Below are 24,616 nucleotides of genomic sequence, written 5' to 3'. Positions count from 1 at the left end.
TGGTCTGGTAAGTTGCTTGCTGGAGAAGTTGGCTTCTTGGCATCATGCCTGGGCCTGGAGTGCTTGTCCCTCCTGCCTGGCTTCTCCTGATTCCCTGATCAGCCTCTTCCCCCACCCCTTCTCTGCCAGCTCATTTCTCCTCTTCTGCAGGAATGGTAGGTAAGGCTGGCTGGGAGTAAAGATTTTAGGGACCCCCTCTTCTTGGAAAACCTTAGTTGGTGCTTACTACTCCTCATCTCTGCCTATGACAAAGGCAAAAGGACCAACACCCAGAGCATCCTAGGGGAGGGGCAGGGTGGCCACAGCCTAGCCTGTTACCCTGAGTACTGGGCGTGGGCAAGGCCTCAGAGGGTTTTGCCAGCAAAAGGAAGCATGATTTGTTACTCTCTCACTCTATATATTTTTTAGAACTTTTAACTTTACATAGTGCCTTTGGATCTGTTAACCATGGTGATACAGTCCTATGACACAAGCCACACTGTTGTTCCTTGATTAAAACAGAGGAGGAATGGGAAACCATGACATGTTGAATACTTTACCTGAGTTCCTCCCCTGGAAGTCTGTGAAACTTCGGTGCTTATCCAGGGTGACCACAGAGGTGGCAGCAGCTGTGTTAGAGTCAGTCTTGCTTTGGGGTCCTGGATTTGCAACTAACTGTGAAATCCTGGGCAAGTCACTTCACATCTCTGGGCTTCAGTTTCCTTATCTGTGAAAGAGGGAATGGCACAAATGATATCCATGTCTCTGAGCTGGTCTGATGATTGAGTGAAGTACTGCCTGGGATGGCTCTTGTAATGCATTAAGTTCTATGTGTGATGGGGATTGCTATTAACGTTCCAGAAACATGGGAATGGGGTGCACAGGCTGAGGGAACGTGGCATCCTTGTGTGTGGAGTTCTTCCTGGATGCTCATTCCACACTAACATCTCTGTTTCCTCCCATCTCCCCTTCCCTGACGCAGGTCTTGGCCACTCTGCTGAACTGGCATTCACTGTGGAGCCAAGCGACGCCGTTGTGGTCCCTGGGCAGCCTGTAGTGCTGGGCTGCGGGGTGGAGGGGACCCCTCCAGTGCGAATCACCTGGAGAAAGAACGGGGTGGAGCTGCCAGAGAGTCCCCACTCCACCTTGCTGGCCAATGGGTCCTTGATGATCCGTCACTTCAGGCTGGAGCAGGGAGGCAGCTCGTCCGATGAGGGTGACTATGAGTGTGTGGCTCAAAACCGCTTCGGGCTGGTGGTCAGCCGGAAGGCTCGCATCCAAGCTGCAAGTAAGTGGACGTCCCTAGTTTTCCCTTTGTAGAAGCCACACTGGCAATCCAGGGTCAGCCTGGGGAATGGGGGCAAGGGGAGCACTCCCATCTTACACAGCCTTCTGGAGGACCCCTTCTCAGCATGGGTCCAGCTGAGAAGTCCATAGCAGTGATTTGTGGTGGTGGATTATAGCATATGCTCACTTAACTCATTGGAATGTGAACCGACAAGAATGTAGCTAAACACTCCCAGGGGAGAGGGGGAGAAAGCTTTACCCAATTTGAGGGTCTGCAGGTGTAAGTTTCCATGTGCCTCTGATAGATACTGTGAGCGTCCCAGTCCATTGAGTATGATGCTTGTGTTTAAAGATAAACAATCGCCATACTTTATGAGTGATTTAAGAGATTTTTGAAGGGTAATCTTGGCTACATGCAATTTTAATTATGTGCTTGAATTAATTGAGAACTTTTGGCTGGGACAAGACCTTACTATACCAGGAATGAAGTTCTGAATCTTGTCAACAGTTTGCTTTTAAACAATATGGTAGGATAACCTCAGGGTCACCTCAGTGATGGCATCCCTCTTACTTACCTTCATACTAATGTGCTTTTTTGAATAGCAGAGAAAGGCCAGGCCAGGTGCTTCAGATTTGTGCTTTGCCTGCGCTGTTGGACCACCAGTTGTTGTGATGACCATGGTGGCTGTGCTTTAACTGCCTGTCCTGCAAAAAATTCTGTTGTTGTTTAATCTGTGCACACTGTGAGTGTGTTGCATAAATCAAAATTCTCCGTGTATCCTGGGAGGTGGCAAGCTGGGGCGGGGGGGGGGGGGGTGGTCATGGCTGAGAAGACCTGTTCTTAAGAAAGGGCAGAAGTTTTGGCAAGTGGAAAATGTTCTCCATCCCATATCTCTATGCTTCTGAAAGGAACTGTCCCTTCAAGAGGCTGCTTTGATGATTGTTGGTAATAATTCTAGCTAACACTTTTTAAGTACTTGCATGCTGGGCACCCAGCCCAAGTGCTTTACATGAATTATCTCATTTAGTCATCACAAAGACCCTGGGAGATTGGGAGATAGGCCGTTATCATCCCCCTTTTACAGATGAGAAAACTGAGCCTTAGGGGGACACAGTGACATTGGGTAAACAGAAGAGCCAGGACTGCAGTGTAGGCAGCCTGAATCCTGCACGCTCCTGCTGAACTCCTGTGGCGTGCTGCCTCTTTCCTGCCTGACTGCTGACAAGTTTCTTCCTGGCTCTGAGGGCATTTGCACAGTTGCTCTGAACGGCTGGTGAGTGATGAGTCAGTCTGAGGCAGGAGCCTTCTCACTGGGTTTAAGACGCCCCTTTGTTCTAAGGAAGGCTGATCTGGGCCCCCATATGGAGCTCTCTGGGAGGCAGCCCTGGACTTGGAGACCAGATCACTTCTGGCTCAGCCACACTCATCTCCCAGTGTCGGGGAAGGCTGGGCAGATGGCTGGGCGTGAGGAGGAGCGTGGACCGAGGGTGGGGACCCTGGGAAGATTTGCGGTGGCGGGGGTGGGGGGGTGGGGGGTGGGAATGAGGCTCTTCAGGGAGATGCTCCCTGCACCCGCCATGGCCTGTGCCAACACTGAGAGGTGGATGGCCCCTGCTGAGGCCTTGGCAGCACCAGCCTAGAATCCTGGGAGATAAATCCCCAGGGGCTTATATAGAGAGCTGATTGTAAACGTGCTTTTCTATAAATGGTAATACCTTCAAGATGTTTGGTTTCCTTAAAAGCCTAACAGCACAAGACAAGAAATTGAGCTGTGGGTGGGGTCAGCCTGGTTAATCCTTTGGGGTTCTAGAGACAGCTGGGGGGGGTTGCCTCCAAGCACAGGCAGTCTGACATGGCCTCTCCCCCCCCACAAGGCTGTGGCCCCCTGGGGAATGCTCGGGTGCCAAGCAACCGTGTGGCTGGATCCCCTCTTCTCACTTCACAGGCTGATGTCCCTAGAAACCTCCAAAGCTGATTAGCTGCCTGGGTTTCCTCCTTCGGTAATAACTGCCTGCCCGTGTGCCCGCCGGCACTGCAGATGTTGTGTGACATGGGAGGGCGCCTTTCTGAAAAGGTGTGAGGAGCCCTCTGGAGCCCCCTGCTGCTCCTGCCTGCTCCACAGGGGCCCCTGGGGAGGGGCAGGCTAAGCACCCCTCGCAGACACACGGTCCACCAGCCCACCTACCCAGGGAGGCAGGCGGGCATGTGGGCTACTGGGCAACTGAGCTCTGGGGCTGAGGCCCATGGTGAGGAATGCAGCCCCTTCCATTGCAGGGGGCTCAGATGCTGTCCTTGAAAGGTGACCAGGGCGGCTGTACCACAGGCTGAGTCCTTGGGGCTTCAGTTCCAAGTGTTTACCTTTTAGGATGGAGTGGCTCCGGGTCCTACCCCAGCACCCCTGGGTTCTCTGCCTCGCAGCTCCAGGTGCTTGTAGTTTGGGGGCTGAAAATTGAGACTTGGTAACGATGAGACAAGTTAATGTTTCCTCACCCGTGGAACGTGCTTCTCCTCCTACCTTGTAGGGTGGTTGTGAGGACCAGCACACCCCGCGCTGTGCCTGACACATAGGGAGCACTTGCCAACGGAGCCAGCACTGCATTCTTCGCCTAAAAGCAGCTTCACTGACACAGGCTGGAAATGCAATCTTGGCTGCCGGGAAGGTTAATCTGCAGCAAAAGCAAATGGCCTCATTCTGCCCCAGCCCCTGGCTTTCTCCCTCCCTGGGATTTGTTTAGGGAGCACTCCAGGGAAATCTATCAGCGAGAGGGATATTGGAGCCAGAGTGCATCTTGTTTTGCTTTAACCCCTTCCTGGGAGGGCCTGGGGCTTCTCCCAAGCCATAAGACATGAGCTGGCCTGTGAGACACTCTGCTGATCCTCTGGAGGTGCCAACCCCGTAGGAACCTGTACACTGACTCACACGTGAGGTTCGGATGCCAGCATGACTCTAAGGAGGGATGGGACAGCTACAAGGAAGGGGGGTGATGGGAGGGCCCACCCCCAGGTCCCCTTCTGCCCCCAGTACCTGTCCCTCACTTCCTAGTTCTTGTGGAAGTGGAGCGAGCAGCTCTGTGATCTAGTGCAGGGCTTCCCAAACTCTACTGAGCCTGTGAATCACTTGGGGAGCTTGATAAAATTCCAATTTTGAATCCATAGGTCTTGGCCAAGTGCTGGATTTCTGCAAGTCTAACAAGAGCCCAGGAAATGCCAATACTGCTGGTGCACAGGCCATATCTGAGTAGCACTGTGGTCCCCAACCCCCAAGCCATGGCCCATTACCGGTCTGTGACCTGTTAGGAAATGGGCGTGCCTCACCCCCCTAACTCACAACACCCCACCCTCAGTCTGTGGAAAAGTTGTCTTCCATGAAACCGGTCCCTGGTGCCAAAAAGGTTGGGGACTGCTGGAGTAGCAGGGCAGTAGAGGAGAGACCACTCCCAGGTCATAATCTCTGGTTTGGGGGTCTGTGGGCAGCATCGTGAAGTCCACAGAACAAGGGCTTCGGGGCCAGACCCGGGTGGGTTTGAACCCCAGCTCCGCCACTCACCAATCATGTTCCCTTAGCACAACCCACTTGACCCTCTTGAGCCTCGGTACTGCATCTGAAAAGATGGGCATGATTCCCTCAGTCTGTCCGGGCTGTGGGGGGATTAAATGAGGTGACAGGAGCACCTGGCACAGGGCTGGGCGTCTGGGCAGTGCTCAGTATTGTGCTAGGCATTGGCCACTAATTTAGGACGAGGTCCAGCCTGGCTGAGTTCTCAAAGTGCCAGGATTGCCCCAGCACCCAGCCTGGGGCCATCCTGCCTGGGTGGGCCGAGCAGTGGTTCTAGGCGTGGGTTGTGGGCGCAAACAGACCTGGGCTTGGTGGGCTTGGGCCTTGGCCCCACCACCCACTAGCTGTGGGATTTCGGGCAAGTCACTTAACCTCTCTGAGCCTCAGTTTCCTCATCTTTAACGTGGGAGGAAGTGTTACTTACCAAAGAGGACTATCGCAAGGGCGACCTATGGTAATGTGCGTGCACAGAACGAGTAGGCAGAGTAATAGTGTTAACTATTAACTATTATTACTCTGGGGAGCTAACAGAGATGAAAAGTGTTAAGTTCTGAGCTCCTTTAGTGGTGGTATGACTCCCAGGAGGGCCCTCGGTGGACCCAGGCTCCACTGTCCCCACCTCAGCAAGTCCCCTGTCTTCTTAAGAAGGTTCTTGGTTCCTGCTTCTGAAGTCTGAGCCGAGGCAGCTGAGCCAGCTGCTCTGGAATCCCCTTGCAGCAGCTAGACCGAGGCTGTGTGGCCCCGGGGCAGGGCCTGGGTGGGGGTCGGAATTCTGGGAGCTGCTGGGGCTGCAGCCTGGTATCTGGGGGCCCTGGTAGGGCAGTGGCTGTGCAGGGCAGGAAGCAGGTGCCGCAGCTGAAGTGCCACTGGCGTGATGAGTCAGCGGCCATACCTAGGCCTGAGCTCACCCGTACTCGGCCATAGCATGGAGGTAGGTGCCAATGGGTGAGGTTCAGACACTTTTACCTGCCAGGCAGCACTCCACAGACTGACCCCTTCTGACACTCCTGAGAAGCTGTGGGGTGTGATAGGAAGGCCCTTGCCTGGACGTCAAGGGTCCTGTGAGGCTGTGGACAGGTCGCCCACCCTCTCTGGGCTTTGGGTTTCACGCTGTAAGATTGTGGGGTTGGACCAAGGCTCCCCTCCACTCTAGGGCATTAGGATTCCTTGTCACCAGCCATCCTTAGGGCACACCTGCCTTGGCTGGGCCCTTTCCCAGTCTGTTCCTGCCCCTGTTCTTCCCATATATCCTTTCCCTCCCCGAAGACCATTCAGCACAAGGAATGTCTTCTTCCCCTTACCGAGGCAGGAGCATTTATGGTCTGTGGCATTCGGGCTGAACCTTCCTCTCAGTGACGGCTGCTCGCGCTAAGTAACTGTTTTGCGGCTGGATATTCCATCTGTCTCCTCAACTAGATTTTAAGCTTCTAAAGGGTTTCTCTTTCTTTTGTATTTCTCATGTCCCCTGTGGAGCTTGGTAAAAACTAAATGAACATGTGGCCTCCTGGGACAAAGCTGTCTCTCTGTCTCTCCTGTTTCTCTCCCTGCCTCTCTGTCGCTCCCCAACCCCGCCCCGCAATGGATAGCACAGCTCAAAGGGACAGAAGCTGGTGAACAGGGAGGATGGCAGGGAACTGCTGCACGCAGGGCAGGATCACGGGGCGGCTGCTGCTGCGTGTTTATCTAAGAGGAACTGAGACTCTCTTCCTCGCCAGATAGGGTGCGAATCAGAAACTGGATTGCTCCTGTCCCCTCCCTGCCCAGGTCTCCTGCCTTGGACTTTCCTCTCTGGCTGGATGAGGCCTGTGTCCCAGGCTCATCGGGCCCCAACGGTGGGGGGCGGCCCCCCTTCCCCTCTGCGAGCAGGGCCGCCCCCCACCCCCACCCTCAGGACTCGAGTGTGGAAGTCGAAGGCTTCTGGTTCCCACACCTTGGCTCCACTGTCGCAGGCAGCCAGCTGGCCCCTTAAACACAATGTGCAAATCTTCTCTGTTCCTGTTCCCGGCATTGTCAGCGGCCAGGCGCCTTGGCTGGGAATGTGGCCCGGTGAATAGGAGAGGCATTTGCAGCCTGCAAATGAAACAGGCCCGGCCCCCCTTAACCCTCCGTCCCCTCCCCAACCCCAGGGAGAAAGGACTTTTTCACTCCTGGCCTTCTTGTATTGCCTTCCTCTCTCCTCTGCAGAGTCCCTGCAGGCTGGGGTGTGTGTGTGTGTGTGTGTGTGTGTGTGTGTAAGAGAGAGAGAGAGAGAGACTTTCTGCAGTAGCTTCACAGCCTTCAATAAAAGTAGAATGGAACAGAAGGGCACCCAGGATGGAAAACCAAACAGCTCACTGCTGTCTTTGTTTAAACTGGACTGGGTGATTCCACCAGAAATGTCTGCCTGTGTAACTAACCTATGGCACCTCAAGTTTCTCTGGCCATAGCCTAGCTGCAAACGAGGAATGTGGAGACCAGTAGCAAGTGAGTGTGTGTGTTGCCACGAGGACCTGCGTGGGTACCTGAGCATACAGCGCGTGCCTTAAGCATGCGCATGGGGCCCGGGGGTGGGCTCCCTCTCTGCTCACAGAGTTTCCCGTGGGAACCCCTCTTCCTTTGAGCAGCATGGCCAGGCTAGAGCGCTAGAGCAGACAGAACCACTACAGGGCAGTGACAGATCATTTTAGCTGTCAGCGGGCTGGGCAAGGGGCTGGTCCTTCCCCAGCCCACTGAGGCAACCCAGGGTCATTGGGTGGAGGGTGGGGCTTACATTGTGGGCATGTGGGCCCAGCCATAAGCTCTTCCAGGAATTTAGGCCATAGTTTTCTCATTCATTAGGTAGGTGCCCCAAATCTGGCTGCAATCCCTGACCCTGCTGGCCTGTGCTGCTCCATCCCTTGCCAAAAGAACCTCTCCTTGATTTCAGAGCTTGCTCCCTCTGCCCCCAACTTTGTTCCCTCTGTGCCAAGCAGTGCTAACCCTCTGGTACTGCCTTCGAATGTAAGGAGAGAGCAGAAGAGAGGGATCTCCATGGGCTTCCAGAGGAGGGGTGCCTGGGCATCAGATGTGGGACCCAGGGAAAGTGGAGGTGTGAGCAGAGGCCTGAAGAGCCGAGCAGGAGGGGCTGCATGCAGACCCCAGACTGCAGGGAGCTGCAGGAGGTGGCTGTGGGCTTAATGGAGGAAAGCCTGGACCAGGGAGGGAGGGGAATGTGATGCAGAGAGCTCACATCCCAGCGCCTCCCACCTACCCTTCTCCTCCTCTGCATCTTGGTTTGGATGCTCCTTAGTCTTTGACACTGGCTCCCACCTCTGCCTTCCTCTGAGGCCATGCTTCTGTATCTGTCTTCCACAGCCCTCCCTTCTAGTTTCTCCTGCCCTGTCCTCCAGACCTTTCTTAGCTCCTTCTCTCTCCTTATTCTATCCTTCCCCCTTCCTCTTCCTCTACCATCTCCTGCTGTGCTTAGAAGGGAGCCCTCACTTCAGGAGCAGAAGTAAGTAAGCTCGGCCCTCTGTCCAGGGCAAGGAGAAAAGCGACTGAGAGGATGACGTTGAGAGGAGGACCCCAAGGAAGGGCCACAGCCTCCCTGGCAAGTTGGAGGCTCCCTGGGGGCAGAGCTTCCCCTAGAGGAATCTGAGCGCTGGACAGGCTGGGCCCGGCTCTGAGCCTGGACGCTGACCCTGACCCGCTGCTCTCTGGAATGCTGGTGTTAGGTTGCAGTGCAGATGCAAGCAGTGATAATGGGCAGGAACTGGACTTTCTGGTCTGGCTGCTGCCCCCAAGGCCATTGGAATGTGAGGGGGACTATCAAGAGGCCCTGGGGACTTGGGGTGGGCAGATGGAGAGCAGACCACCTAAATGGAGAGGAGGGGGCAGACCACCAGGAGAGAGACCCAAGTTCTAGCCCTTTCAGAGTTGGAGGCTACGGCAAAAGAATCCTAAAATTCCCAGTCCCCTTGGGACCCAAGAGGTCTTCCCCGTCTCCAGGTAGGATCAGAGCTGCAGGAGAAACTTTGGCACACATCTGGTCCAAACTTCTCATTTTACAGACTTCAAAACTGAGGCCCTGAGGGATCAACCTGCCCAGGGACGTGGTTGGGCCCCAGTCTGTGCAGTTGCGGGAGCCTGTCCCATTTATCAGGCTTCTGGACCGTGCCTTCCCCAGCCTCACTCCTCACTGCCCCGGGGTAGGCTGGTGTGCATGTTTCCGTTTTCCTTTTGTCCTGCCCTGCTTTGTCTGTGGCTGGAGTTCTGGGCGTGGGCTTGCTCACCAGCCTTAGAAGTGGGCTCCTGACATCCACGGCATGTTGCAGAGGGCCTGAGTCTCCGAAGCATACTGGGTGCTGAGCTGAGCAGGCTCAAGGGCTGCCCATGCACTGGTGCCAACAGCGAACTAGCCAGTGGTAGTAGATGTCATTGTAGTTCTGAGCCCTTTATGTGTTAATTTACTTAATTCCCACAGTTCCATTAATGGGAATTACTAGTCCTATTTTACACATAGGTAAATAGAAGCCCAGAATGATTAATTAACTCTTCCAAGGGTACACAGTAAGTAGGGAAGCTGGGATTTAAACCCGAGGCTGCCTGACCCAAAGTTCCCTGGCCTGAGTGTCTTTGGAGGAGGCTCAAGTCCCTGGAGAACATACCTGGTATTAGTGCCTCAGCAATAAGGCACAGGCCTGGGGGCCGTGCAGGGCAGGGTTGGAAAAGGGTGGGGAACAGAACAGCTTAGAACCCTGGCCAAGGCGGGAGCCGCTTCTGGGTGGGCCCGCGGGGTTACACGCACACTCCCCCCAGCCCCAGCCACTGCTGGGGTGTCCCAGATGCCGGCTTGCCCTGCCTGCCAGGCCTGGCAGAGCCGTGGGGTAGGGGCTCTGGCTGAAAGGGAACTTGGGAGGTTGCCCAGGCTGCTAGAGGTGGAGGTGGGAGCTGCCTCCTCCCAAGGAAGACAAATTCCCCTCCCCCCCGGGTCCTCTCTGCTCCTTTCCCTTTCTTGTTTCCCAGCATAATGATGCTGATTGCTCCACATCTGTCATAATTACTCTTTGTTTGAAAATTCAGAACAAATCACAGGAGAGGAACTGGCATGGATTGAGAAGGCTCCTTCTCCCCAGGGGTCCTGGCAGGCGGGGTGGGGGGGGGTGGGGGGGTGGGGGGGGAGGAGTGGTAGGAAAGAGCCATAATCAGCCTGGCGGAGTGGAGGTGCAGACTGTCCTTGTCCTGTCTCTTGCCTGGGCAATAGCACAGTGTCCAGGGCAAAGTGGCCTAAGGCCTCCCAGAATTACATTCCTCCACAGTCCCTGTCCGCCGTAGGGGCTGGGAGTCTTCCTCCCTTGCCAACCTAGAGGAGGGGTCTGCAGTGGGTCCCCTGCCCTTCTGCACCATGGAACAAAGGACTGGACAGCAGGCTGCAGGGTAACAGAGCAGCCCTCTGGAAGGGTGCCTGCCTCAAGCACAAGGCAGGGCTCCTTACTGGGGAGGGGAGTGGAGCAGTTGTGGCTGGGAGACCCTGGGCCAGAGCAGACATTGCATCTCTGGGGTGATAGCTGGGATGGGGGACCATTGCTTCCAGGGACACCAAAGCAGACCCTCCTGGGAATCTAGCAGGCAGTCCTGGGTGCTCAGATCTTCTTCACACTCACTCCCCAGCTCCCTGGCATCTCGTGATCAGTCCGGCTCCCACCAGCAGCCCCAGCCTGAAGGCCCTTGGTTTTGGGGGCTCATAATTCCAAGGACATGGGCCCAGGCTTGTGACCCTGTCTGCAATGAGCACCTTTCCTTGTTCCCCATTCCTGGCTAGCCTTCTCCCACCAGCAATTATGTCTACAAAGACTCTGCCGGCTTTTCTGGGGAAAAATCGAGGGCGTACTAGATTCATCCTAAACCCTTACTGCTCTCACTTCCGTAAAACCCCATGTCCTCTCTCCCTGCAGCACACGTGGGACAGGACAGTGGTGGAACTACAGACACCTCTTGTTGCTGCAGCCAGTGCGAGATGCAGATTGTCCCGCACTGAGGACTCAAGCTCCCTCTCTCCCTTCGCACTGCTGGGCCCTTTGTCTTTGTGGAACACAGGAGAGAGCAGCTCCCTGCCCTGCCTGTCTTTTGGAGGAGAGAGGATGAGTAGGGTCCAGACATTTGTGGAGTGCAGGATCGTGCCACCCCATCTGCCAGTGGCGGCACACTTTGTTCCAGCTTCCTGGGCCTTGGTGTTAGCTTGGGTGCGGCCTGAGTCCTGGAGACCGGAGGTGCTGGCTTGGGCTGGCTTGGAGTGGACACACCTCCTCTGGCCCCAGCATTATTGACGGAGAGTCTTGGGAGGAGCTTGGACTTGACCCTGACACCATCATGCTAACCTCTGCCCCCTCCCTGGCTCCCACTTCTACATGAAGCTGCTTTTAAAATGTAAAATTTCAACTCACCTGTTGGTGACTTCAGACCCATCTGCCTACCTCCCTGGGCCTCTAGCTTCCTCGTGGGTGGGAGGTGGTGTGGGGAGGACCAGATTAAAAGGTTTCTAAAGTCCTTTCCCAGTTCTAAAATTCTGGGATCCCACCCCCACTATTGCCCTGCCTCCCTCCAGCCCCCCCAGCTAGTCCTCCACCTCCCTCCCTCCTTCTCCCTCCCTTCCCGGCACACTGGGCTTGGCCTCCTCCTTTCTTAAATGTCAGCATGAAAGTTTTGAGAAAAGCTCTCTTGTCATCCTCTCCTCTTTCTCTTCCGGACGCTGTCTGTGCACACGTCCAAAGGGCAGAGGCAGAGGGGTTCCAGGATGCCATGTGGTGGCTGTCCCTCCCACCGCACCAGGCTCTCTGACAGGCTCTCCGCGCTAGGCCGGGTGTGGTGGACAGAGAGTGGCCTGGGAGCAGCCTGGCTCCAAAATTGGTCCCTCTTCCCCAAAAGAAAATGAACCTTCTTCCTTGGCAGGGACAGGGACAGGACACCCCCACCCCCAGTACTGCAGTGGACTCCTGTGCAGTTAACCCCGTGCAGCGTGGTAGCTGTAAAGTCACTGCGCCCACGCCCAGCCAAGTGTGTCCGTGTGGGTGTGAGTGAGGCGTGCGTGGGTGTGCAAGGGTGTGCACGTGTGTCCTTGCTTCCCCGGCTCCCGGCGTCCAGCATGGGTGCCTCGGGGTCATTATTCCCCGAGGCTGCTGTGGTCAGGGGGCATTTTCATCTGGAAACTCAAGGAACTCACCCCCACCACTGGGAGCCTGGCGAGGAGAGTGAGGGGAAAATCTCAGGTTGCAGCCCCACTGCCTCCCGACCGGCTTGGGGATTTCTGACAAGGGGCTAAAGTGAGATAAAAGTCTCACTTTTATCTCTGGGGGCACACCTTGAAATGGGCCAACTCAAGGAGGAAGAGGAAGCAGACTGGGCCTTTCTAGGACGGCAGATGTGCAGATGTGAACGCAGAAGGGCATTTGTGCCCTGGCAGTGCTGTGAGTGCTCTCAACCCAGACCCTCCCTCCCCTCCCCCCCCCAGCCTCCTCCTGTCCTAGCCCGTGTTTCTTACATTACTGCTGAAAATATGGAGGCCCAGAGAGAGGGCTTTGTCCCAAGTCCTGGATGCGCAGAGCTGTGACAGAAATGGTCCGGATGCATTTTCCAATGTGCTGATTGGTCAAATGGGATTTGGGTTTCCAGCTTCAGAGCCAGAGCTGAATAGACCTTACAGAATTGAAACCCAGTATTTGGCTTGTGACAAATGACAATTCTTGGGTCTTTTTCTGCCATCTTCAAACATGGTTTGTTTTTTCTTCACTGCCCCCACCCAGGTTATTTTTGCCTCTTACATCCCAGCTTATCTGGAATGTCACCCTCTTTCTGCAGCAATTCCTTTTATCCTAATTTTCGAGGTCTCTTAAGGTTGCATTCCAATCCTCTAGCACCTTAGAGAAGCGCTCACTGAGTCCCACTTGCAGATCAGATTAAAATATCCTTGATTCCATTATCTCAGAGCCCCAATAATCATATTACAGAGGGCGAGCCTCCGGAGTGAGCCTGTGTGATATTCCATTCTCTGTTTCTGATTTTGCTTCTCACATCAGTCATTTTCCCATCGAACCGTGACAAAATCAAGATCATTACAGGCGAGCTGGTGTGATATTGATGAGATAAGGCTTCCCTGAAATAAAGTGAAACTGCTTTTATCACCATCAATTCAAGAAGGACCCACTGGGCTCTATGCCCAGCTTGGCTTTTCTGTGGGTGGGGGAATCAGAAGACAGGATCTATCCTGGAAGGCAGTTACATAGCTCGCCCCTCCCACTGTCTGCAAACCTTGTGGGCTGGGGCTGGCTCCTCTCTGCCTCCGCACAGCGTGGCCTGGAGTTAGTGGCCTGGAGTTAGTGTCGGTTTAGGGTGAGAGAATGGGGAGCCCCCCTGCCTGCTGTGGGTCACTCGCTCTTGGGGACTCCGACTGGGGGAGGGCAGATAAAGCTGCCTCAGATCACTCCCTAAGGGCCAACAGGAACAGCTTCACCTGAGCCATTCTCGGCAGGCTTCTGAGTCCTGCCTTTAGGAGCCAAGAGTGGCCATGTCTGGCTGCTCTTGACTGGAAGATGAAAGGGTCTCGTCCATTCCCTTGATTCTAACTGAACCCTAAGTCCTCTATCACAGCCTCTTCTGGTCATAAAGGGCACCCCCATGTCCCTATCCCATTCTCTTGCCCAAAACACCCTTCTTCCAAGTTCTGGCCCCTGGCCTCCGAGGGAGGATTGAGATTAGGCTAAGCCACAGGTGGCCCTGCCAAGTGCTGAATGGGAGGGGCCTGGTGAGTTCAAACCTCAGTCTGCCACCCTGGGAGAGGTACTCAGTCATCTCAGCTGGGACACTTCCCAGAAAAGCTGGAGAAATTTCCAGGATGCCAGACCACTGGCCTCCCCCTCACAAGAGCTAACAGGCCTGGTTCCGTGGCCAGAAGCACCCCTCTTCCCTCGAGCTTCTTGTGCACCCTCCGTGGAAGGACTGGCCCTGCATGGGCACGCCTGCCTTCCTGCTATCTTTTAAATCATAACCATAATGATAACAAAGCATCCTTTCAATGCATGTTGCTGTGGAAATGGATAAGGGGAGAAAAATATATACTCTCATTATTATCCTCATTATCTTCCTATCAGAAAATCCAACCCATGGAACATTATTTTTAAAGTTATTTATGGTCTTGGGTTTGGGGAAGGAAGAGATAGGAGAAGAAATAGGCTTCATTTAAAAGCACTTTTTTTAGTTAAAAGTATTGGGTCTCTCATTTGGGCCTGGAGGCTCCTCTTGCCCTTTGAATGTACCATTTTCCAAAGTATTTAGTATAATTTATCTGAGGATTATACCTTCTGGCACCCTCATGAGATCTGGACAAACCGTAAAGTCACACATATAGTGATATATAGTAACGATTATATTTGTAGTTTCTGTTTGAAAACTAGCTCTAGAATGGTCTTTGATCTGCTGCTAACTAGCTGTTGTTTCCTTAGGTGCCTCCTTTTTCTCTCTAGAACAGGGGACTTTAAGCATCATTCCTTAGTGTCCTTGGCTCTATGGAAGGAGCTCAGGGGCTAGAGGTGGGGGCAAAAGGGAGGTCAAAGTGATGGGGCCGCAGGCTTCCCACACTGACCCCATGCACAGCAGCTCTGCTGTTATCTTTCTGTGTTGTTTTGTTTTGGAGTTCTCTAAACTGACTACCTGGGCAGATAAGCCTAAGTGGGGGAGTAGGTCAGCAGCAGCAGGTGCTGGGATGCCAAGAGGGCTTAAGGTCCTAGAGCCTTAGGCAGAAGAAATATGACTCCACGACAAAGATTTAGGAGAATTATAAAGAAAAACATTTTGATCACATCTGAGATTATGACCACGGTTAGATTAAACCTTGATTCAGGATTGAGTCAGGAAAACGATTAGAGGTATACTTAAATTTTAAAAAGCATGCTTTTTATGTATCACTGGTAAAACTTGTGCTTGGTGATGTTAAATACGTACGGTTGGTCAGAGCAAGGGACACTTTGCCTGCTGTTCATAAGGTCCCTCAGTGTGTGTTGTTCATTCTTTAATTTTATTCTCAAATAGATGGATGGATAGATGCATGCTCCTCTTCAAGGGCTTGGCTATGGGCTGCTTACAAAGGGTTTACAATCTAAATGTGGTGACATGGATCTTAGAAAATACTGCAATCTCAGAAAGGGCTCTGACATATGTGTCAAATAAGTGGAGCTCAGGGCTGCTGTGTAGCCCGATAGCCTACTATTGATCTGGGCAATAGATCAGACCTTTTTATCATTTGATAAACCTGATAGCATGTTGGAACATACAAATAACATCCTTCCTTTAGGCAGAAGTAGTCTAAGAGCCCATCAGAAGGGATTAGGAAGTAACACGTTTCCCCCAAAAAATGATATACAGAATTGAGGGGTATTAAAGTATGTCAGTTCTCAAATCAACAAATCTCAAAGAGCATCTCTCCTGTACCTGCCTGCTTCCGGGTATTCTGAGGGATAGAACAGAAAGATAAGACACTTCCTGATCCTGAAGGTTGTAATCTCTCCTACACCCTCAAAAAGCCTCTCTTATTTGGTGGTGATGGTGAAAAGGCAGCCTGATGTCACATAGAACCTCGTGAATGCAGAGATAGTGTGATCATCCGCTTGTCCCTCTGCATCATAGTCCATCTCCATCATTAATTCTCATCGATTTCTAAGCTGAGCCACCTCATGTTCTTATGCATGAAAACAGAAATGCCTCCGATGGTGAGTTGCTTTCTGTGGGCATGTGGGTAGAACTCCAACCTTACTATCAGCCCTGGGCTCTCCTCCAGACCTAACTAGGATCACAACGGTGGCTTCAGTGCTTGGGGCAGTAAATCCAGATCCTGAGACCTGGCTTTGCAGATCCCGCCTTTCTAACCATTTCCTTCTGCCTCCCTCACTGTTTTCATCTTCTGGTCAACCCAGGCTCCCCACGGTTCCCCGTCTTTCTTCCTCTTTTCTGACTCTTTCTTTCCTGCCTTGGCTACCCACATCTCCCCCAGCCATTCTCTAAACTGCTCCGGTCCTTTCAGGTTGGTGGCACCCAGTTGAGCACTAAGGTATATATACATTCCCCATTCGTTCTCCAATTGTTCCCTGTTTTCCCAACGAAATCTAATTAGGCCGTTGAATGCAGGGCCGTGCCTGTGTTCCTGGGCCGTGCCTGTGTTCCTGAGTCAAGGACAGAACTGGGCGACCACAGCAGGTGCCCCTAAGAATCTGCTGGTGGAGGAAGGCTCGGTGAGGCGCCCGGAGGAAGGGGTGGGAACGAGCCCGGGGCAATGTGTGTCGCCCACCTTCCACGGAAGGGGTGAGGGCTTCTTCCCCTGGGGAGACAGGAACTGCTGCCTCAGTTTCCCTCTGCCCGCAGCTGAGTCCGCGGGGGGCCAGGCCCAGCTGGGGAATTCGAACCGCTGGGGGGAGGGGGTGGCGGGAAATGGTGCCTCGCTCGCCCCAGCGACATCAAACCCTCGTTTGGCGCGCCAGGACAATGACTGTCTTATTTTCTCCATTCGCCGCGCACAATGCCGGATTCTCTCATTCACCCGCGGCGGCGCGAGCGAGGTAATTAGCCAGCGCCATTCAGCGCGGACACCACCGCTATGCGGGGGGGCGCGGACGCCCGCGTCGGCGCGGATTAGCGCGGGCGGGAGCGCAGCTGCGGCCACTTCAAAGGGGCCCCGCGGCCGGCCGGCTGTGGGAACCGGCCCGCCGCCCGCCCGGCCGCCGCGAAGGGCCCGGCGCGCTCAGGCCAGGCCAGGCCAGGCGGCCGCGGGCCGGGCCGCTCCCAGCGCGCTGCGCCTTCACGCGGACGGCGGGCGCGCTCCTCGTGGAGCCGCGGAGTCAAAGGGCACGGGGGAGGGGGAGGAGGGAGCGGGCGCGGGGGAGGGGAGCCTGACACAAAGCGCTGACCTCCGAAGAGCGCAGCAGATGGTCCCACTTACTCCCGCCGCCGGGCCGCGCGGCTCTCAGGGCCCCGGGCCCCAGCCCCCCCGCCCGCCGGATGCCTGCACTGGGGCCCCGCGGGGGCCGGGCGCCCGGCGCCGGAGCCACGCCGCCCGCACCGCCAGCCTCCGGCGCGGTGGGGTGGGCCGAGCGTCCGCCCCGATCCGGATCCTCGAGAACCTGCCGGCCCGGGGTTCCCAGTCCTAGCCGGGCGCCACGGTCGCCCGCGCGCGCGCACCAGGCGCTTTGATAGACGTGCAGATGCCTGGGCCCCGCGCCCAGACCCGTGGATCCGCGTCTCTGGCGGTGGGTCCGGGAATCTGCAGTGTGAGGCAGCACCCTGGGCTGTTCTGAACCACGACCAAGTTTGAGAGCCAGGGGCCTAGTCCGCCTGCTTCGTTTTTTCATCGAAGAAGTTGAGATTCAGGTAGAGGAAGTAATAGCCATTGGATGAGGCAGGTTGGGGACTTGGGTGGAGGACTAGATGTTGGGGAACGATCTCCAAGGCCGTATGACCTTTAAAGCTAGCATTCAGGCCGGGCGCGGTGGCTCACGCCTGTAATCCTAGCTCTCTGGGAGGCCGAGGCGGGCGGATTGCTCGAGGTCAGGAGTTCGAAACCAGCCTGAGCAAGAGCGAAACCCCGTCTCTACTATAAATAGAAATTAATTGGCCAACTAATATATATACAAAAAATTAGCCGGGCATGGTGGCACATGCCTGTAGTCCCAGCTACTCGGGAGGCTGAGGCAGCAGGATTGCTTGAGCCCAGGAGTTTGAGGTTGCTGTGAGCTAGGCTGACGCCAAGGCACTCACTCTAGCCTGGGCAACAAGTGAGACTCTGTCTCAAAAAAAAAAAAAAAAAAAAAAAAAAAGCTAGCATTCAGGAAGCAGCTCCCGAGGACTTATTACATAGCATTTGTTCTAGGTGCTGGAGGTAGTAAGATAAATTAGTCTGTGCTCTGCCCTTAAGGGATTCGCAGCCCTTAAGCAGGTAGGTGGAGAGCTGTGTGAACAGCTGACTGTAATACCAGCTGATAAGGGCTGGGGGCAAGGCAGGAATTAATTCTGCTTCCTTTGGCGGATGTGGAATTTGGAGGTGTCTAGAGGGTTCCAGGCAGAGGGCACAGCTGAAGCAAAGGAATATAAGGGTGACTGACTGTGAAGTGTCCAGGGAAGGCACACTTGTCTCAGATGGCCAGAGTACACATCATGCGATGACAGAATTTGCTGGTATTTGAGGCTGAAAGATGAAACTGAACCTAATAATGAAGACCTTGAATGTCATCCCAGGTAACATACCCTTGATTCAAGCCAGTGAAACATCACATGTTACATCATCATATTGGATATTCAGGAAGATAATGATGGCTTCAGGATAGAGGCAGAAGAGGAGGGAGGAAGGACTGGAAGTGGGAAGGCTTGGTTGGGGTTGGGGTGGGGTGGGGGAGTATTACCGAAACAGCTGGGGGTGATGAGAGCCTGAGCCAAGGCAGTGAAATGGAAAAGGGAAGATGGACCACAATGTGGTGACCAGTTAGCCTTGAGAGAGAGGGAGAAGGGTGGGGTAGTGACTCCTTGGTTTATAGCCTGGGCAGTTAGTGCATGCTGAGGCCGTTAATAAGAGACACAGGAGAGGAATCTCCATTGTGAGGGTGGGGTGGTGATTCCTCTCTATTTATGGGAAAACTTTAGAAACCCTCTACAGAAGATGATTCCTAAGGCTTTCAGAGATCTCGGACCAGCAGAGGGCAGCGATTGTATCCCCAAATAAGTCTGTCTCCAAGAGTTGGCAGCCCCATACCAGCCTAGAAACTCCGTGATCCTTCTGCTTAGTGTAGCCCTCCCTCTTCCCCTAAACAGATAAGGCAAATTCTGCAGTTGCTGCAGGTCTGGCTGTGTTGCAGTTTGGTGTTGAGGCCCCTAGAGATTGTGGAGCACCAGCATGCCATGAGGTGCAAAAACAGGATTGGATTAGCAGAGGAGAGAAGAGTGTCCTTTCCTGGTTAGAGAGGGACCATTTTACCCAGTGTCATCCTAGAATCTTAATTTTGGTATGGACCTTAGAGATTATCTTGTCCATCCTGCCCCACTCCCACTTTACAGGTGAGAAAACTGAGGTCAGAATTGACAGGTTACATAGGGGATTTGTGACAGAGCCAAGCTTGATTCCAGCTTGCCTTTCCATTACCTAAACCTCTACTATATTAGTTCTTACAAATCTTAATATATGGCTCTGGAAATTTGGGGGAAGTGTCTGTTTTTGTTGAGTTGTCCTCATAGTCATGTGAAAGCAATTTACTTAATAGCTCCAGCCTGGGCCCCCTAACCAGATGCCCTTCCGGGAGGTGAGGGAGATCCGGTGTCCCGATCAGGACGACGGAAGTTAAGGATATTGTGGGACTGGGCAGGTTTACATAAGGAAGATTAGTGACCCTGACACCAGCAGAGACACGCAGTCTGTGGAGAGGGGCTCTGCTGGGCCTGGACATTTTCAAGTCCAGCGCAGAGAGGGATTCCAAGCCGACTGCCAGCCCCTGACCCTGCACCTTTGGTGCTTGCAAGCAGACATGCCTCAAAGGTTGCAGCTAGATGAGACTCTGTACCCCATAGAGTTGTCCAACTCAACTCCCCCATTATTCAGAGGATGAAACAGAGACTCACAGAAGGGCTTTGATGTTACCAAGATTACACATCCAGTTGTTAAAAAATCCGAGTCTCATGGCCACCCCATTACCCCACAGAAGTCACTAGCATTTCACAGTGCTTTGCTCCCCAACTTCCCCAAAACTGGAAGATAAATCACTGTATTTTATACGGCCCAACAGGGTAACCTACATAGGCCCTATGCTCTTAAGGCCCTAGAGCTCAGATTTCTTGGTGGGCAGAGTTGGAAGTACCCAGGGAAGAGCCACCCACAAGCATCTTGGTTGTTTATTCACCTGTGCTAATAGAATTTCAGAAACATGTGTGGGCACAGTGACCATTAGGGGGGTGATAATACCACCTTATCATGGTGCTTATCTGCATTAGTTACACACTATAAAACCTAACACCAAACCCGGGGGGAATTAAAGTGAAGTCTGCTGTGTAACGGGTGTCCGAGTGTGAGTAGGAAGAGTGTAAGGGTTTGAGATGTCGTACACCTCTGTGCTTTTCTGTGCAAGTGGCCGTGGCATCATCCATCAGTCATGTTTGACCAGCATTTGAATATGTGTTTCCCCACTGAGGGCAGCTGTGATGCAGGAAAAGAGCACTGGATTTGGAGTCAAACCCCTATAAGTTCAAATACCTCCCTTTAACACACCACTGACTTGGTTATGTGACCTTGGGCAAGTTATCTAATCTCTCTGAGCCTTAGAAGGGCTAGTAGTCCCCAACTCTGGGGATTATGCGATAGAAGTAATATCTAACCTTTGCCTGTCAATGGCTTTTGCCATATTGCTGTGACAGTACCTAAGATCCTGGCCCTGGTGCTTTCACTTTTCTGATGTATCTCAGAAGCTTGGGTGGGAACATCTAAGGACGGGGCTTGTGGGTTGGAGGGAATTTGCTCCTGGGTGACAGAGCATCCTGCCTGACACATGAGCATTCAGCATCTGTTGAATGAATGCTTACAGTTGACTCAGTGGGTCTGCTGTGTAAATAGGACACACAATCGTATTTCCCAGACTAAAAGACCAGGACAAGCCCTCTGACTCATTGCCCCACAGGTGGGATGAAAGTGGCAACGTATTTGAAGTTGGGACTGCTTTTGCAAACTGGCAGTGGGGTTGGTGGGATGGGCACGTGGAATAGGAGATGCTTTCCTCCCTCTCCCCTTTCTTCCCGCCTTCAGAGGCCACCGCTGAATGCAGTGCAGGGCTCTCCCCCGCCCAGGCACAGCCCCGTGCTGTATAAGGCAGGCGCAGGCTGTGCCCCCCGCACGTACGCCCCCAGGCACGCTTCGCACCCTCCACCAAGGCTGGAGGGAGGAGGGGCTCATGGCTTGATCTGGAGGAAGAACTGGAGCCTCCAAATTATGGGCTGGGGGATTAAAAGCAAGACTTCCAGAGGTTTTATTCCCCGTGGATTGTAAAAGCCCAGCCCAGAGCTGCTGAGAGCCCCAGACTGCTGCCCTGCAGCCAGGCCTTTGGCCTGACATCCATTTTGCCTGGCCTACAGCTGGGGGCAGGGACTTTCCCAAGCTGGATCCAGCCCCCCCATCCCCTACCTCTCCCATTCAGGCTCCCACTTGTCAGAGGGGGCTGCCGAGAGGGGAGAGATGTGGATTTATGGCTGCTGACTTGAAAGACAAAGTTGCCTTTTGTGTTAGAATTGGGGGGGTGAGCTGGTGGTGGAGTGGGAGGGGTGGAGTGGGAGGGGTGGGAGGGAGGGGCTGGGGTTCAGGGGCCCAAGGCAGGGGGCTGAGGGGCTTGAGGAGGCCCAGGAGGCAGACAAAGGGGTCCAGAGGCCTCTCAGAGCAGGGTCACCAGGCAAAGGCCCAGATGGATTAGTCACCCCCAGCGAAGCCCAGCAGGGCCTCTGAGCCACCACAGCCATCTGAGGCTATTTGTAAACGCCAGACACCCGTCCACCCACCCGCACCCGCTCCAACACCCACGCCCGTGCAGCCTCTCCCCTTCTCAAAATCTGCTGCTTGGATTCAGAGCCTTAATTTAACTCTCAGACCCTCCCTGGGAAGGCCGGGGCCGTAAACACAGGTCTTCTAAGTTCATGCTCTTCCCCACCCCGATGACCACAGCCAGCCAGTGTGACGGCTCCTGCCTAACAGAGCCGAAGTCAGGGGCTAAATGGGGACCCGGGGACCTAGATGATGGGGAAATGGGCCAGAAGACTCTGATGACAAGGCCAATACCCTACAGGGACTGTGGGCAAGTCTCCAGCCTCCCCAGGACTCAGGGTTCTCCGCCATCACCTTTCTCCTTGTAGACTTTTAGAGACGGGACATGTGCGAGTGCTTTGAGGAGTTTAAAAGAGCGTGTGAGAGGCCGGGCGCGGTGGCTCACGCCTGTAATCCTAGCACTCTGGGAGGCTGAGGCCGGTGGATTGCTCAAGGTCAGGAGTTCAAAACCAGCCTGAACAAGAGCGAGACCCTGTCTCTACTATAAATAGAAAGAAAATTAATTGGCCAACTAATACATACAGAAAAAATTAGCCGGGCATGGTGGCGCATGCCTGTAGTCCCAGCTACTCGGGAGGCTGAGGCAGGAGGATCGCTTGAGCCCAGGAGTCTGAGGTTGCTGTGAGCTAGGCTGCCGCCATGGCACTCACTCTAGCCTGGGCAACAAAGTGAGACTCTGTCTCAAAAAAAAAAAAAAAAAAGAGCGTGTGAGGAGGGCTTGGCTAGCCTCCTTGCCCTCCGTGGGCCATTCTGCCCCAGCCGGGCCCGACTAGTGTTCTGCCAGGTGGCTCTGGCGGCCCGGTGGAGGCCAGAGTAGCCATCGGGTGCCTGAGTTCAGCAGGTGTTTTAACTGCACCTCGGAGAGCCACATCCAAGCCCCGGAATGAGCCTGGCCAATAAAGGCATGGGTTTATGAGCTTCATAAACATTTTACTAGAGAAATCAAGGCCTCAATTACCCAGTGGCCTCTTCCAACTGACAGCTCGTCTGCTGGGGCCTCTATGAAGCCCCCGACAGAAGTAAGATAGAAGAGGCCGAGCTCTGGTCTGTACCCCCTGCTCCCCCAGCCCCTCACCATCCGGGCCTTGTGATCCTCTCTCTCCCTTTCCCAGAGGGCTGGCAGCTCCAACACCTACTCCCTGACCCTGATCCCACGCAGAAGATAGCCACCACCTCCCCCGGGCCCAGCTCTGCCCTTCCGCAGCTGCTCAGTTCCCTTTTAACTCCAGAAGCCACTGTTTTTCCCCCACAATAGACAGCAAGTGTTTAACTATTTGCCAAGGACGGTGCTAAGCACTTTACAAATACATCTCCCCGAATCCCCCTCGGGCAGCAGCCCCAGCAGCTCCATCTGTGATCTTCCCTGTCTTATAAGTGAGAAAATAGAGATTCTGATAAATTCTGTCACTTGCCCAAGGTCACACAGCTTATAGTGGTGGTGTTGAGATTTGAACTCAGAGCCGTGCGATTCCAGAGCCTTGCCTGTTAGCCTCCTCCCTGTACCACTACCTCAACAAGTTCTTAGCGAGTGTTTCCCCACCGGGAGCAGAAATATTCCCACGTGAGGCCTGCCGTGCTGGGCTGTGTGACAGACCTCACACGGGATTGGCCGTGGACCTTGTCATCCGTCTCTGCGTCCACATGGCCCAAAGGGGAGGGCGCCAGCGGGCAACGCTAGCGATGATGATGATGATGATGATGATGACGACGACGGTAGAGAGGAGGGATCTCGCTGCTGTGGCAGCCAGAGAGAGAGTGAGCAGGAGAGAAGGCGGCACCGGCTCTGAGGCTTTGCCTGGGGTCTGGACCGGGGCTGTCTGAAAGGATTTTCTGTGCTGACTGAAACTATTCTTTTGGGGCTATCCCATAATATAGCCAGTAGCCACTTGGTGGCTCAGCACTGTGGCTGTTGAGCACTTGAAATATGGCTAGAGAGTCTAAGGAACCAAGTTTTAAAATTTTATGTGTTCTAATTTAAATGGCCACATGTGGCTAGTAGCTCCCATGGTGGACAGTGCAGAGGTGGTGCAGTTGAAGGCTGAAACTTATGCAAAATCCTCTGGTGATAAAAGGCACCGTGGGGCTGGGGCCGGGCGCAGTGGCTCACGCCTGTAATCCTAGCACTCTGGGAGGCCGAGGTGGGCGGATTGCTTGAGGTCAGGTGTTCGAAACCAGCCTGAGCAAGAGCGAGACCCCGTCTCTACTATAAATAGAAAGAAACTAATTGGCCAACTAATATATATAGAAAACATTAGCCGGGCATGGTGGTGCATGCCTGTAGTCCCAGCTGCTGGGAAGGCTGAGACAGGATTGGATTGCTTGAGCCCAGGAGTTTGAGGTTGCTGTGAGCTAGGCTGATGCCACGGCACTCACTCTAGCCTGGACAACAAAGCGAGACTCTGTCTCAAAAAAAAAAAAAAAAAAAAAAAGGCACCGTGGGCTCAGACTATCCCCAAAGGGCTGTGGCCACCTCTACCTGCCACATTGTAAGTGGCCTTGCCCACCCGGAGCTTGCTAGAGGAGGGTCTCCGGGCCCCGGCCGTCTGACCCTCATCCCGCATCGCAGGTGGCTGAGGGAGTGAAGGGGGTTTCACCTCAGAAGATGCTTCTCAGCCCAGACCTCAAGTATTTGAAGGGCTGTTGTGTGACGAGCAACTCTGTCTGTGGCTTCTGGAGCCGCATCATCCAGAGAAAGTATAATTTGAGTCACGTAGGAAATTTAAAATTTTCTAGTAGTCACATTTACAAAAGAGCTTTTTAAAAAGTGAAGTTATTTTTTTTCTTTTGAGACGGAGTCTCATTCTGTTGCCTGGGCTAGAATGCCGTGGCATCAGCCTAGCTCACAGCGACCTCAAACTCCTGGGCTCAAGCAATCCTTCTGTGTCAGCCTCCCGAGTAGCTGGGACTACAGGCATGAGCCACCATGCCCGGCTCCTTTTTTCTCTATATATTTTTAGTTGGCCAATTGATTTCTTTCTATTTATAGTAGAGACGTGGTTTCACTCTTACTCAGACTGTCTTGCTCTTGCTCAGACTGGTTTCGAACTCCTGACCTTAAGCGATCCTTCGGCCTCAGCCTCCCAGAGTACTAGGATTACAGGTGTGAACCACCAGTCCCGGCCAAAAGTGAAGTTTTGATAATAAATTTTATTTTACTTAATATATCCAAAGTATTATTTCAACATATCATTATTTAAAATTTATTAATAAGATTTTTACATTATTTTTAGAC

The 24,616-nt window shown here is 53.8% G+C and overlaps 1 protein-coding gene across 1 annotated transcript in view; it reads left to right on the top strand.

Moving 5' to 3' along the window:
* The first annotated feature begins 834 nt into the window (after window positions 1–834).
* Window positions 835–24,616, top strand: part of IGDCC3 (immunoglobulin superfamily DCC subclass member 3) — a 37,983-nt gene continuing 14,201 nt past the window's right edge. Inside the window, exon 1 of the mRNA XM_012758741.3 lies at window positions 835–1,267. Coding sequence (XP_012614195.2) covers window positions 1,147–1,267 — 121 coding nt within the window. The 5' untranslated portion in view covers window positions 835–1,146. The remainder of the gene's footprint in view (window positions 1,268–24,616) is intronic.

The sequence above is a fragment of the Microcebus murinus genome, chromosome 6 (assembly GCF_040939455.1).
Source record: "Microcebus murinus isolate Inina chromosome 6, M.murinus_Inina_mat1.0, whole genome shotgun sequence".
Classification (NCBI taxonomy): domain Eukaryota; kingdom Metazoa; phylum Chordata; class Mammalia; order Primates; family Cheirogaleidae; genus Microcebus; species Microcebus murinus.
The sequence above is the reverse complement of the archived record's forward strand: the minus strand, read 5'-3'. Positions and strand labels throughout refer to the sequence as shown.